The following is a 12654-nucleotide window of genomic DNA, read 5'->3' as shown; positions in this document are numbered from 1 at the left end:
ATCTGATGCCTCCAGAAGTTGTGAAGTCTAAATAAACAGTTCAAATGTAACTGGTTTCTTGAATGATGCAGTAGTGTTTATGCTTGGTCTTTCTTTACATTTTATTATTTTCAGGACAGAGTTTCTCTGTAGAACTGGCTGCTTGAAACTCACTCTGTAGACCAGGCTGGCCTCAAACACAGAGATCCACTTGCTTCTGCCTCCTGAGTGCTGAGATTAAAGACATGCAATACCATGTTCAACCCTTTCTTTACATTTAAAAGTATACTCATAATAATTTAAAAGTATTGTACATAAACTTCTGACTATATATAAAAAACATCTTTATTGACAGGGCATTAGAGCAGTCAAATTTCATAGGAAATAATTAAAACTTCCAAGATTCATGTTCGAATACAAACATGTAGTTATGTTGAAAATAAGGCATAAAAAGGACAAATAGTGAAATACAAAGGACCAGAGTCCCACCAGGAACTAACTTGAAGCAAAATCCCTGGGAGTGATTTAAGCTGCAGGTTCTAGTCTCTGGATGGATTCTGCTTAATGGTATTCAGGAGGGAAAAAGGCATTTCTCAAGGGATGTGAGAATGAAAGTATTGGAAACAAAACTGTAGGAGGGGCCAGAGAACAATGCTGCCCCATCGACGCCTGTAAACTCAGGCTGGTAAGTACTTTAGTAATTCATTCTGATGGATGTGTAGCTGCTTCATTAAAAATATGCATTTAAAAATATATATAATAAATACAATTTAAGTGAATAAAGAATAGAAGTATTTGAGAGCACACAGGAGCACATGGGTGGTTGGGTTGCTTAACGTGTGTCAGGTCCTTTATAGGCATTGTCATCTTACTATTTATATAATGTAGTTTTTTGAGAACACACATTTGCTAAATGGGGATGGGAGAAATAAGACTCCCATCAACTTTGGAAAGCTCGCATTGGTCTTATTTCATTAGTAAGATTTTAGACTCCAGTTGAATTGCTCCGTCTAAGCTTTGAGGATGCTGAAAAAGTCTTAACTGACAAAATTAGAGATATACAGTAGCTTCCTAAGGGCAGGAGTACTTCAGCACTCCATTTCTCATCTCTTATTTTCTCACTCTACTGCTCCCAATATCCTGTAGCCTTAAAAATTGAATAGATTGTCCATGGTGATTCCCTCTCCAAAGGGCTGACTGTGCCCCTTTCAGGCATGTAGCAACTTGGAAGAAAGCCAGGCATGCCCAAGGTCTTTGGTGAACAAAGAGTACTTGTTTCCTTTGCCTTCCTTTGGCTGCCTACATGCATGTCTACTTAGTCATGATAGGTAGTGTCCTCTGATGGTTGTATTATCTTTCTTGACCTAGGTCAGAGGCATGGACGAGCAGCAGGTCTCCTTAGTCCTCATTTACGACCTTCCCACCAACAGGGAAAACTACACCCACAGAATCCATCTAGGTGGTTGGTTTGGCCATAAGGGTGTGGCTATTAACGTGGTGACAGGGCAAGAGGACTCTTTCAGACATTGAGACTTTCTACATCTCCACGTTGCTGACCTGATTTGAGGGGCTGTCCTGCTACATGGTCCTAGCGCAGGGTTCAGTCCTGGGGCGCACTGAGGAACAGCTGGAGCGGGGAGGGAAGGGGGCGAAGGGATGGGCATCTTGTTTTTTGAGGCAAAAAGAAAAAAAAATCAAGTAGATTGAGAGGACTACTGAGCTTCTGAGTGTTTGCAGTGGGAAATGCTCCCACCTTGCTTATCAGTCTGGCCTAAGAGAGTAGACTGGGTTCATTCCCCAGTGACGAGCGAGTTCATTACCACTTTCCTACTCCATCTGATTTCTTATGGTTTTATCCTTCCTCCTTCCTTCTTGACATGGGTGAGCTAGCACCGGGCCAAACAGCAAATATTACAAAAGTTAGGAGATGATCTGCAATGAACCAAATATGCCTTTCCAAAATTCAGGTGTTGAAACTTTATCACCAGGATGGTGGTATTAAGGGGCACCTTTCGGAGGTGATGAGATCAAGCCCATAGACTTCTCATGACTGGGATCAGTGTGTTTAGAAGCATCTGAAGAGACTAAAGCTCTTCCCTCAACCTGTGAGGATGAGGTACCTTCTGTTAAAAAGGAAGTAGCCCTCGACCAGACCCAAACATGCTGGTGCCTTGATCTCTAGTTCAAAGTTTCAAGCCTGCATTTGAATTTTTCTCTTGGGTCATTAGGTACAGATCTGTTGTCCACAAGCTACTCATGTTTATGAAATTGGTTACAGCAGACACATCTCTGAGTAGCTACTCAATTTTGATGTTGTACACAAAAGCAGCCAGGCAACATGTAAACACGCAGTGCAGTTGAATTCCAATACAATTTACAGAAATAGGTGATGGCCAGACTTGGTCAAGAATTCCAAGCCTAGTTTGCCAAATCCTGCTCTTGAGGATGCTATACTGATTAAAGTAAGAAAAAGTATATCAACTTTTCTTGGCTCAGCCATTCTCCTAGGCTGACTTCAAACTCTGTACTGGCTAGTTTTGTCAATTTGACTTAAGCTAGAGTTACCTGGAAGGAGGGAACAACCTCAATTGAGAAAATGCCTCCACAAGATCCAGCTATGACATTTTTCTGAATTAGTGATTGATAGGGAAGGGTCCAACTCATTGTGGGTGGGGCCATCACTGGGCAGGTGGTTCTGGTGTCTATAAGAAAGCAGGCTGAGCAAGGCATGGCAAGCAAGCCAGTAAGTAGCATCCCTCCATATCCCCTGCATCAACTCCTGCCTCCAGGTTCCTACTCTGAGTTCCTTGTTCTGACTTCCTTCAGTGACAGACTATGATGTGGCAGTATGAGCTAAATAAAGCCTTTTCTCCCCTATTTGCTTTTGGTCATGGTGTTTTACCACAGCAATAGAAATCTTAACTAAGACAGACCCTAGGCCTTTCCGCCCGACTTAACCTCCTTAAGTGAGTTTCTGTTCATTCCAAAATGTCCTTATGAAGAGTCCCTTTATCCTTATTTCCTATGACTTCCATAACTCCATTCACTCATCAGGCAGTGCTTTGCACCACCACTGCTTCTCTAAGCTAGCTCCCTGGCTCCTTTTAGTCATAGAACACAGTCTACTGAAATGAACAACAGAGGGAACGTGTGGTGGTCTGAATAAAAATGGACCCCATGGACTCATAGGGAACAGCATTATTAGGAAATACAGGCTTGTTGGAACAGGTGTGATCTTGCTGAAGGAATTGTATCATGAGGGAGCTGGCTTTGAAATTTCAGAAGCTCAAGCCAGGTCTACTGGCTGGCTCACTTCCTGCTGCCTGTGTACCGAGATGTAGAACTCTCGGCTCCTCCAGCATCATGTCTGCCTGCATGCCGCTATGCTTCCCACCATGATGAAAATGGACTAAACCTCTGAGCTGTAAGCCAGACCCAACGAAATGTTTTCCTGTATAAGAGTTGCCATGGTCATGGTGTTTCTTCACAGCAACAGAGAGCAAGAACATACACTAGAATGTATAGGAAGGCAAAAAACTAAAAACGTGCGATTACTTTTTCCTAAAATTTTATTCTCCAATAACCTGTAATACAGAATAGAATGATCAAAAGCTGCCACTGTGTATTGTTTTACTCAATAGTTACTTGAGCTTTCTTTTTTTTGTGTTTCTCATCCTCTCGATGGCTTTTGGTCACATCAGTCACTCACAGAAATAGGACACTATGATTTCATGGCATGTTTACTTAAGAGGTCAGGGATAAAGACCAACTAATGCATGGAAGATAAGAATAATAAAATAATGTGAGCAAGCATGAAAGTCAGATAAGTGGGAGAAAGAGATGTTTATCCTTGGGTAAGTCAGGGCTGTCCTGTGAGCTCTTTTTATACTGCAGAGTATGCTAGGGTGCCACACAGTTGCTTCAGCATTCTTGAATCAAACAACACGTTGGTCCCTATCAACTTTTCAGATATGTTAAAACTGCAACACACCCAGAGAACTTTTTAAAGGTCACAGAGCACAGCTTACCAAAGGCTGAATAAGGTATCAGAATGAACTCTCCTTGGTGATCTGATTATAAAAGCCATGGACTCCATGAATGGCACAGATGAGAAAAGGGGACCTTGGCACACAAAAGGCAAGGGAAGACTGACCTATTGGGTACTGTGGGGTAGCTCCAAGGGAAGTAGAGAATTTTCAAAACAAAAGGATAACAATGCCATTTATTTGAATCAATGAGCAATACAGTTCATGTAAACCCAACCTAGAACCTTTTATAAGTACATTTAGTTATGGTCATCAGATTAGACAACACTCTTTGTGGGGGATGGAATCCTAAGCAGTTTTCACCTCTCAACTTTCATTTAGTTTTTAATACAGAAATCACTCTTGAAGGAAATGATGCAGTGGGTCTGTCTGTCTTTGAGTTGAGAGCAACAACTCTGTATCTTCCTGAGGATAAGGAAGCCTAATCTACGACACAAGCCTAATCTACAAAGTAGATTCCTTACTACAAAAGATTTCCTTACCAAACAAAAGGCTTCAGCAGGCCTTGCTATGACCAAGCATGGTGAAACCGGGTTTCACAATGTTCACAATAGTACTATCTCCCAAACATTTCTTGAATTTAAAATTGGGCATTTGGAAAACTAAGAAGAAAAAAATATTGAGAACTATAGTCAGAGGTTTTCACTATTATCAAGCCACTGGGTATAAGGGATTTCCCATCTGTTCAAAGTTATACACTGGACAAGTGAAATCACACACACACAGACACTCCCCAGGGTCACGTTATGGTCCTCCTATTTCAACAATTAAATAGTAAACCCAGCGACAAAGCCAACCTTCACGAGACACTCGGTACATTTTCAGGACTGCTCTTCCGTGTGAGTTTTTTGATGTCGGATGAGGGATGAGCTGCACTTGAAACTTTTCCCACACTCATCACACCTAAAAGGCTTCTCTCCCGTGTGAGTTCTCTGGTGTTGAATCAGAGCTGATGAATGAATGAAGGCTTTCCCACAGTCTCCACATTTATAGGGTTTCTTTCCAACGTGAATTCTTTGATGCTTTGCAAAATTTGAGCTCCGGCTAAATGTCTTCCCACATTCGTTACATCTGTAGGGCCTTTCTCCGGTGTGGATTCTCTGGTGCTGAACAAGGTGCGTGCTCTGACTAAAAGTCTTCCCACACTCGCTGCACTCATATGGCTTCTCTCCCGTGTGAACTCGCTGGTGCTTCGTAAGCGATGAGCAGTGGCTAAAGGCTTTCCCACACTCTTGACACTTATAGGGCTTCTCTCCAGTATGGGTTCTTTGATGCTTAATGAGAGCTGATGAGTGGATGAACGCTTTGTCGCACTCGTTACATTCGTAAGGCTTCACTCCAGAATGAATCAGCTGATGCTGGGCAAGGTGTGTACTTCGGTTAAAGGCTTTCCCACACTCAGCGCACTCATAAGGTCTCTCCCCAATGTGAATTCTCTGGTGCACTTCGAGGGATGAACTTTCTATGAAGGTTTTCTTGCACTCGCCACACTCGAAGAGAATTCTAGTGTGGGTTCTCTGGTGTTTAGTTAGGTTGGCTCTGTGGCTAAAGGACTTCCCACACTCACTGCAAGTGTAGGGCTTCTCTCCAGTGTGAACTCTCCGGTGTCGGAGAAGCACTGAACGGAAAGTGAAGCGTTCACCACAGTCATCGCATTTATGAGGTCTTTTCTCTTTAAAAGGTCTCTGCCTTTTCATTGACTTTGATTTCTTCTTCTTCTTCTTTCTTTTCCTACGTGTATGAAAGTCATAGGATCCTGTGGGATCTCTGTCACCGGTCATAAGGAGAGGTTTCTGACTGAAGCTTTTCCAACATACATCACTATCTTTTTCCACAGGGAGGGAGTTCGTGTGAGCGGACATTTGTCCTGGGTCAGTCTCCCGATTCCCTTGCTGATGCTCTAATCCACGCTCACATTCAAGAGCAGTTTCCATGCCGGAGTCAGAAGCAGTATTTTGTGTCAGTTTGTCTGATTCTTCTTTGGAAAAGTCTAGCACTGAAGTTGACTCCTTGCTCTCAGGTCTGGTTTCCACGTCTGAAAAGACATTGCAAATGCAAATGTTCTTTGTTTTCTGTGCTTAACAGTAACACAGTCCTATAACAGGTAACGATTAATGAAGATGAAAGCATGCCTTTATGGAATAAGTAGGTCTGACACTCTTATTGGATGGCTTGTAAAAACAGAAGGAAATCGAGGGAAATAAGTATGAAGATGAATAGGCTGTATCCAGGAGAACTGGATGTGGGAAAGGTGGTCAGAAATATAACACAAGGAGAAAAAAATATGAAAAAAAGTGTCAGCAGAGGAACAGGCAGTGAGTACATTAGAGCTGGATAGGAAAGCCACACTGTATAAGAATCTGTTCTGCTATAACAAATAGCTAGAAAATGGCATACACAGATATGTATAGCTAAGTATGTGTAGTTTACTAATATGTAGCACAACAGTATAATACTATGCTATTATAAATGCTATTCAGGATAGTAATTTAAATAGTATGGTATTAAAACATGGACATATAAGTCTAGAAAGAAATTCAAATATCTATAAGGGAATTGGGCTCACCTAAAGGTAGCAACACAAACCAGTTGCAAAGATTACTTAGTAAATGATGCTGAATTATAGGCTGTGAGCTTGGAAAAGATACACTTCACATCATTTAAAAAAAGAAGTACCCACACAACAGAACTGGATTCTTTTATAATAAAAGTCAGATTATCTTTCTGACACCGGAAGGACAAAAAAAATTCACAACAGATAAACTTAAATTAGTATGGGCTGGGGCTGGAGAGATGGTTCAATGGTTAAAGGCACTTGCTGCTATGGTGGAGGACCCAGGGTCAATTTCCAGGGTCCACAGGGAGGTTCAGAACACTGCAATCTCGGTACCAGGGGATTCAACATTGTTGCCAGGCCCTCGCTCATACATGTAAAGTAAAAATAAATGTTTTAAAAAATGATTTTAATTGTGTGTGTGTGTGTACATATGGGTATGTATGTGTGAGTCAGATGCCCACAGTGGCCAGAGGCCTTGGATCCATCCCCTGGAGATGGAGTCATAGGCAGTTGTAAGCTGCTTGACATGGGTGTTGAGAATCAAACTCAGGTCCTCAACAAGAACAGTATGTACCCTTAACTTCTGAGCCATCTCTCCAGCCCCTAAGATGAAATCTTAAAAAAAAAATCAGTAGCAGTGAGAGATGCCACTTGAGGCTGGAGTACTTGCTGCCCTGTACAAGGCTTTGGGTTGCAACCCAAGGAATGAAAAAAAAAAAATCAGTAACTCTGACCTTGAAATTTGAAAGTTTACTAACTTTGGGGCTATCAAATATGCCCCAAACTAGAAGACTCAATTCCTCCTCATTTTGTAGCCCTGGCACTATGAAGCATTAGAGTCTAAAATACACGAACAGCTCCAACAAATCAAGAATCTCCCCTCTCCCCTCTCCCCTCTCCCCTCTCCCCTCTCCCCTCTCCCCTCTCCCCTCTCCCCTCTCCCCTCTCCCCTCTCCCCTCTCCCCTCTCCCCTCTCCCCTCTCTATGAATAGGCAATAATCATAAATGCTCATGCAGTTCAGATGAGAAATACAAATCAAGAACATGAAGTGACATTTTTTACAAGATGGACAAGAGCCACTGAGTCAACTGGTGGCCCATAAACCAGTATGTGACACCTTAAGGCCCATCTATCTTTCTTCCAAGCATCTACTTTAAGTTCAGTTCTCATGAGGAACACAGTAATAAAAGATGATCATGTGGCTCTGCTAACGGCCGGAAGGTGAGAACAAACTGCCCCGTTTATTCCCACAATGCACTTCCTCCACACTCCCTATTGTTTGAAAGAAAAAAATGTACAATTTGTTACATATTAATATAGATTGATAACAAAATGAAATGGTGGAGCTTAAAAATGATCACAGGAAAAGACGTAGCAATAAAGTATACATTTTTATGTATACATGCGTGTGCATACTTACACCTGTACATGCAAAAACAAGAATGATTCACACCAACTTCAAGACAAAGTGGCTACTTCTAGAGAATGAGAGAATGAGAGAATGAGGCCTTTGTCTGAATCTCTAAAACTTTAATTTCTTAAACAGTGGAAGACATCACACATCCATAGGAATGGCTAAAATGAAACAGATAATATTAACTGTTGATATGCATGTGGAAAAACTAGAAGTTGGGACTTCTCTCAGTGGAGGGGTACTTGGAAAGATTTCATAAATCTCTTTGGCAATGTCTACATTTTACACACACACACACACACACACACACACACACACACACACACACACTCATCAAGAGGCATGTGGAAGAATGTATACAGGAGCAGTGTTCATACAACCCAGAGTGCACACTCTCTAAATGCCTGTCTGCAGGAGAATGGGGAAACTGGGATACTGAAATGAGCACGGAGAGTGAGCTGATCTCAGCAACATGCCTCTACCTCACGGGGAAAGCTCAGGAAGGAAGCCGGACCCAGAGAACACATTCTATTTAAATAAGTCATTCTATTTAAATAAGGTTCACCGGATATCAGAACTAACCATCGGTGTTACCAGTTGAACCAAGGTCACCCTTGGGAGAGAGGTGATTGAACACTGGGCACAAGAGTGCCTCTCCGGAGATGAATTCTCTCTTGATCTAGGCAGTAGTTACAGGAATGTGTTCAACTTATAAAAATTCACAGAAACATAATGCTTTTATGCATTTTACTGTTGTAAACAAGAGGAAAGAAAGGAGCTGAAAGTGAAAGAAAACATGCTTAATTTCAGCGATGGTTATTTTATTTTGACATATGTTTAAAAGCATCAGATTTTCAAATATTTTGACAATCACGGTGCATGGGCATTTCTAATGCTCTCTTAAGCTGTGAAAAGCACCACTTGTTCACTCTTCTGGATGCGTCCGGAGCCCCATTGGCCTACCTACCTGAGCCACCGCACTTGGGAGACTTCTCCTTAAGCTCCAACAGTTCTTTTCCACCTTCTGAATCATAGTTGTCAGGGTTGGAAATGGGAAGCCCTGTTTATTAAAAAGAAAAATAAAGGAAGAGAGTAAAATGAACGAAATGAGACTTTATGGTGGGCTAAATTCTCTATTGGAATTTAGGCCCATGCCCTTCAGGTACTGAGAAGACAGGATGTTGTGAGGCCATCTGGGGTGAGGGAGGAAGGACCTCTCAATGGGTCTTAAAATATCTGCAAGAGTCTGCAAGCCTGGTGCAAGGTTCAATGGAGTTTATAAAGGCAAATTTATCTGTTGTAAAGGAAGACAAGTCTTTCAGTTTCCTTACTGTCCAAGGGGTCAATTACAGAACAATAGTTATAGAACAACATTGCAGATCAATCTTTGATTTGGGAAAGAATATGAATAATATAGGTCTTCAGGGGCATCCCCAAATGGTGACTGCAAGTACCACTTTTGTCTTCCAATGTTTTTTCCCTTCTTCCTTTCCCAATTACTAGAATTTCTTTGGGGATTTATTACATGAGGGTTTGACAGTGGCCACCATAGTCAAATAAAGTGCACATGCTCACAGACACACAGACACACATATGCACAGGTAGACACACACACACACACACACACACATACACAGAAAGACAGACACACACACACAGACACACACACAGACACACACAGACACACACACAGACACACAGACACACACACAGACACACACACACACACACACACACACACACACACACAAAGTGATGCACCTAGCTTCCAAAATGGGCCACAAGCACACCTTCTTTCTGCCTTATTCTGTTTCCCTGATAGATATATGCCTATTAGTTGAATTTTCAAAATGAAAGTGTCTCCTTTTTTTGTTCAGCTCTCTAACTGGAAGAATAACCTATGCCCAGAGCTGCTGATGGCCACTTTACCACATAGGAGGATGCTAAGTTAATAGTTAAGATAGGGCACAGACAAGTCCATTGACTATAAACAAACATACAGAATTCCAATGACACGTTTGCTTCCCTAAGTTCCTCCCCATGAAGCTAGTGTGCATTAGGCGGTTATTTGACTCTTGACACACAGATACCTAAACACTTCACCAAGGATCTAGAATAGAATGGGGCGGGATTACAGTTCAGTGGCAGCGTGTGTGCTCAGTACTTGCACGGCTCAGAGTCAATCCTCAGCATCCAGTGAAATACAACATTTTCTTCCTCTATGCCAAAAAGGAATATTTTAACACTACTGAATGAAAAGTGATGACAGCCCCGGAGTGGATTTCAGGGTTATAGGAAGAAACTGTTCTTACAAAGTGAGACCAGGTTTCTGTAGTTCTCCAGCATTACGTCCCTGTGTGCAGGATCCAGCTTCCCCCATTCCTCTGGTGTAAAGTCCATGGCCACATCCTTGAATGTCACGGCTTCCTAAGACACAAATATATATATATATATATATATATATATATATATATATATATATATATATTTTTTTTTTTTTCATCATCTTTTAGTTTTACCTGTGGTGGCTATTCTTGGTTGTCAACTTGACTATATCTGGAATTAACTATAAACCCAAGCAGCTGGCCACACCTGTGAGGGATTTTCTTTTTGTTCATTGGATCATTTGAGGTAGGAAACCCCACCTTAAATCCATATCTCTTCAGTAGACCCACCCTGAGTCTGGACCACATTTTCTCGTGGTGGCTGACATAAAAGACATAGGAAACGGAAGCTTTTGCTTTCTGCCTACTTGCTCTCATTCTCGCTGGCAAGCTATATATCCTGCCGCTGAGGCATTCCTTCACCGGTATTAGAGCCTACTTCTTTGGGATCCTGACATATACTGAAGACTAGCCGTTCAGACCACAAGTCTAGCCTCATGGACTGAACAACTACAGGATTCTTGGACTTTCGGTTAGGCGACAGCCACAACCAGACTAGCTGGCCCACAGTCTCTCAGCCATTCTGACAAATCTCCTTAATGTATATGCATTCTATCAGATCTGTTCTTCTAGGGAACCCTAATACATCACCTCCTCCTTTCATTCCCTTCCCAATGGAAATAAAGCAGAAGGTCAAGATGTGCTCAACAAGAGAAGTGATGGGTTTTCTAATAGTGTTTAGAAAACCAATAGTCTAAGCACTTTCACCGAGTACCAGGCACAGTGTGAGACCCAACATGAAGTAAGACTATGTTTGCACCACTGAGAAACTACCATTTTTATGTGAAAAAAATTTTAAGATATATGTAGTGAGAAACAAAGAGAATGTCTGCATACTTCCCCTATGAGTCCTTAATAAACAAACAAACAAACAAACAAACAAACAAACAAACACTATGACATAGCCTTCAGGAGGATTACAGCACAGGGGTTGCAGACAGAGAGGTCACAGAAGGAAAGAACTAGCAGTGAGCAATGGCCATTAAATTAGAAAATGTGATATGCTGATTAAGGTTACAGATGTAATTCAAAAGTGCTTACGAGGAAAATGCCATAAGGGTCAAAGAACACCACCACTGCCACCACCACCAACAATGCCAAAAGGGGGAGGTTGGCTACACATTGGAACTGAACCTGCCCCTTTAAGGAAAGCGATAAGGAATGGAAACAATATTCCAAGTTTGCTGAAACAATGTAACAAATGCTTCTTACTTGGACCTAAAGCACCTTCTATTTAAACACTCATGGAACATTTGCAAAAAACATCAAAGTAGATTTTAGTAAAGTTCCAAATAGGAATAGAATAAAACCATAGCTGATGACAATTGCAAAACTATAGTGGAACATAAAAACAGAAATAGAAGCAAAATGCCAAGCCCAGTCTTAAATGGCTAAACACCTGGGAGATGCATAGCACTCTTGAAATTTCTTAGATTTGAAACCCCTTTTTACCGTATTTTAAAAACACATAAATACAAGAAAAGAGCACACAAATCGTTTCATAGAATCAGAACAAACTCAGAAACAGAATTACAGGACAAAAGCAGAAACTTTATGTGGATTCAGTACTATAGTCACAACAGACAGCTGTCCTCTGTAGAGAAAGAGAAGGGGGGTGGAAACTTATACCTAGACATAGCCATCTTCTGTGCTGCTTATCAAATCAGTAAGAACTAAAATTAATATACACATTTTCTAAACCTAATAAGAAAAAGATGAAAAAAAAAACCCCAACCAACTCAGATGGATTTGAGCACAAAATTTCCAGAATTAGCATTAACTAAAATCTAATAAAAAATTTAAAAAGACAGACTTTAAAAATATCCATAAAAGATCCAATCTGCCACGGTGCCCTAAGAGTCTTCAGTTTAGTATCCAGGCATGGAAATGCACCAACTACTCTCTCTTATTTTGGTATCTGTACCCCAATTTTTCTGTCCCTCTATGATGGATAACTGAAGCCATGGGGATCAGATAGAACTGACTCCACCTTGGAGGCACAGGTGCAATGTGTCTACACGTATGTGCACAGCTGTACAGCTAGACATGTGTCTACACGTGTGTGCACAGCTGTACAGCTAGACTCTGCAATTACTCCTGGCCAACACCAATAATGGTGCAGAAAATGGCTTTTTGTATGCTGCTAGAATTAATCTCAGCAGTAGGAGAACCCCTAACCTTCAACCTTAATGATGTAAGCCTACATTTGTTTG

At 41.4% G+C, this 12654-nt stretch overlaps 1 protein-coding gene and 1 non-coding gene across 7 annotated transcripts in view; one reads left to right on the top strand and one right to left on the bottom strand.

The window, feature by feature from the left end:
- Positions 1–1145: 1145 nt before the first annotated feature.
- LOC117712147 (small nucleolar RNA SNORA67) lies at positions 1146–1286 on the top strand. Its single transcript, XR_004607216.1, has one exon. It is a non-coding gene; the product is annotated as a small nucleolar RNA SNORA67 (small nucleolar RNA).
- A 2886-nt stretch (positions 1287–4172) lies between these two features.
- The window catches only part of Znf286a (zinc finger protein 286A), a 30191-nt gene continuing 21709 nt past the window's right edge, over positions 4173–12654 (bottom strand). For 4 of the 6 annotated variants that reach the window (XM_076936617.1, XM_034507902.2, XM_034507903.2 and 1 more), the window contains 3 exons: positions 10310–10424; positions 8965–9057; positions 4173–6060 (listed from right to left, as the gene is read on the bottom strand). In XM_076936617.1, coding sequence (XP_076792732.1) covers positions 4847–6060; positions 8965–9057; positions 10310–10424 — 1422 coding nt within the window. In that variant the 3' untranslated portion in view covers positions 4173–4846. The other 2 variants (XM_034507905.2, XM_076936618.1) reach the window with 2 other exon arrangements.

The sequence above is a fragment of the Arvicanthis niloticus genome, chromosome 6 (assembly GCF_011762505.2).
Source record: "Arvicanthis niloticus isolate mArvNil1 chromosome 6, mArvNil1.pat.X, whole genome shotgun sequence".
NCBI lineage: Eukaryota > Metazoa > Chordata > Mammalia > Rodentia > Muridae > Arvicanthis > Arvicanthis niloticus.
The sequence above is the reverse complement of the archived record's forward strand: the minus strand, read 5'-3'. Positions and strand labels throughout refer to the sequence as shown.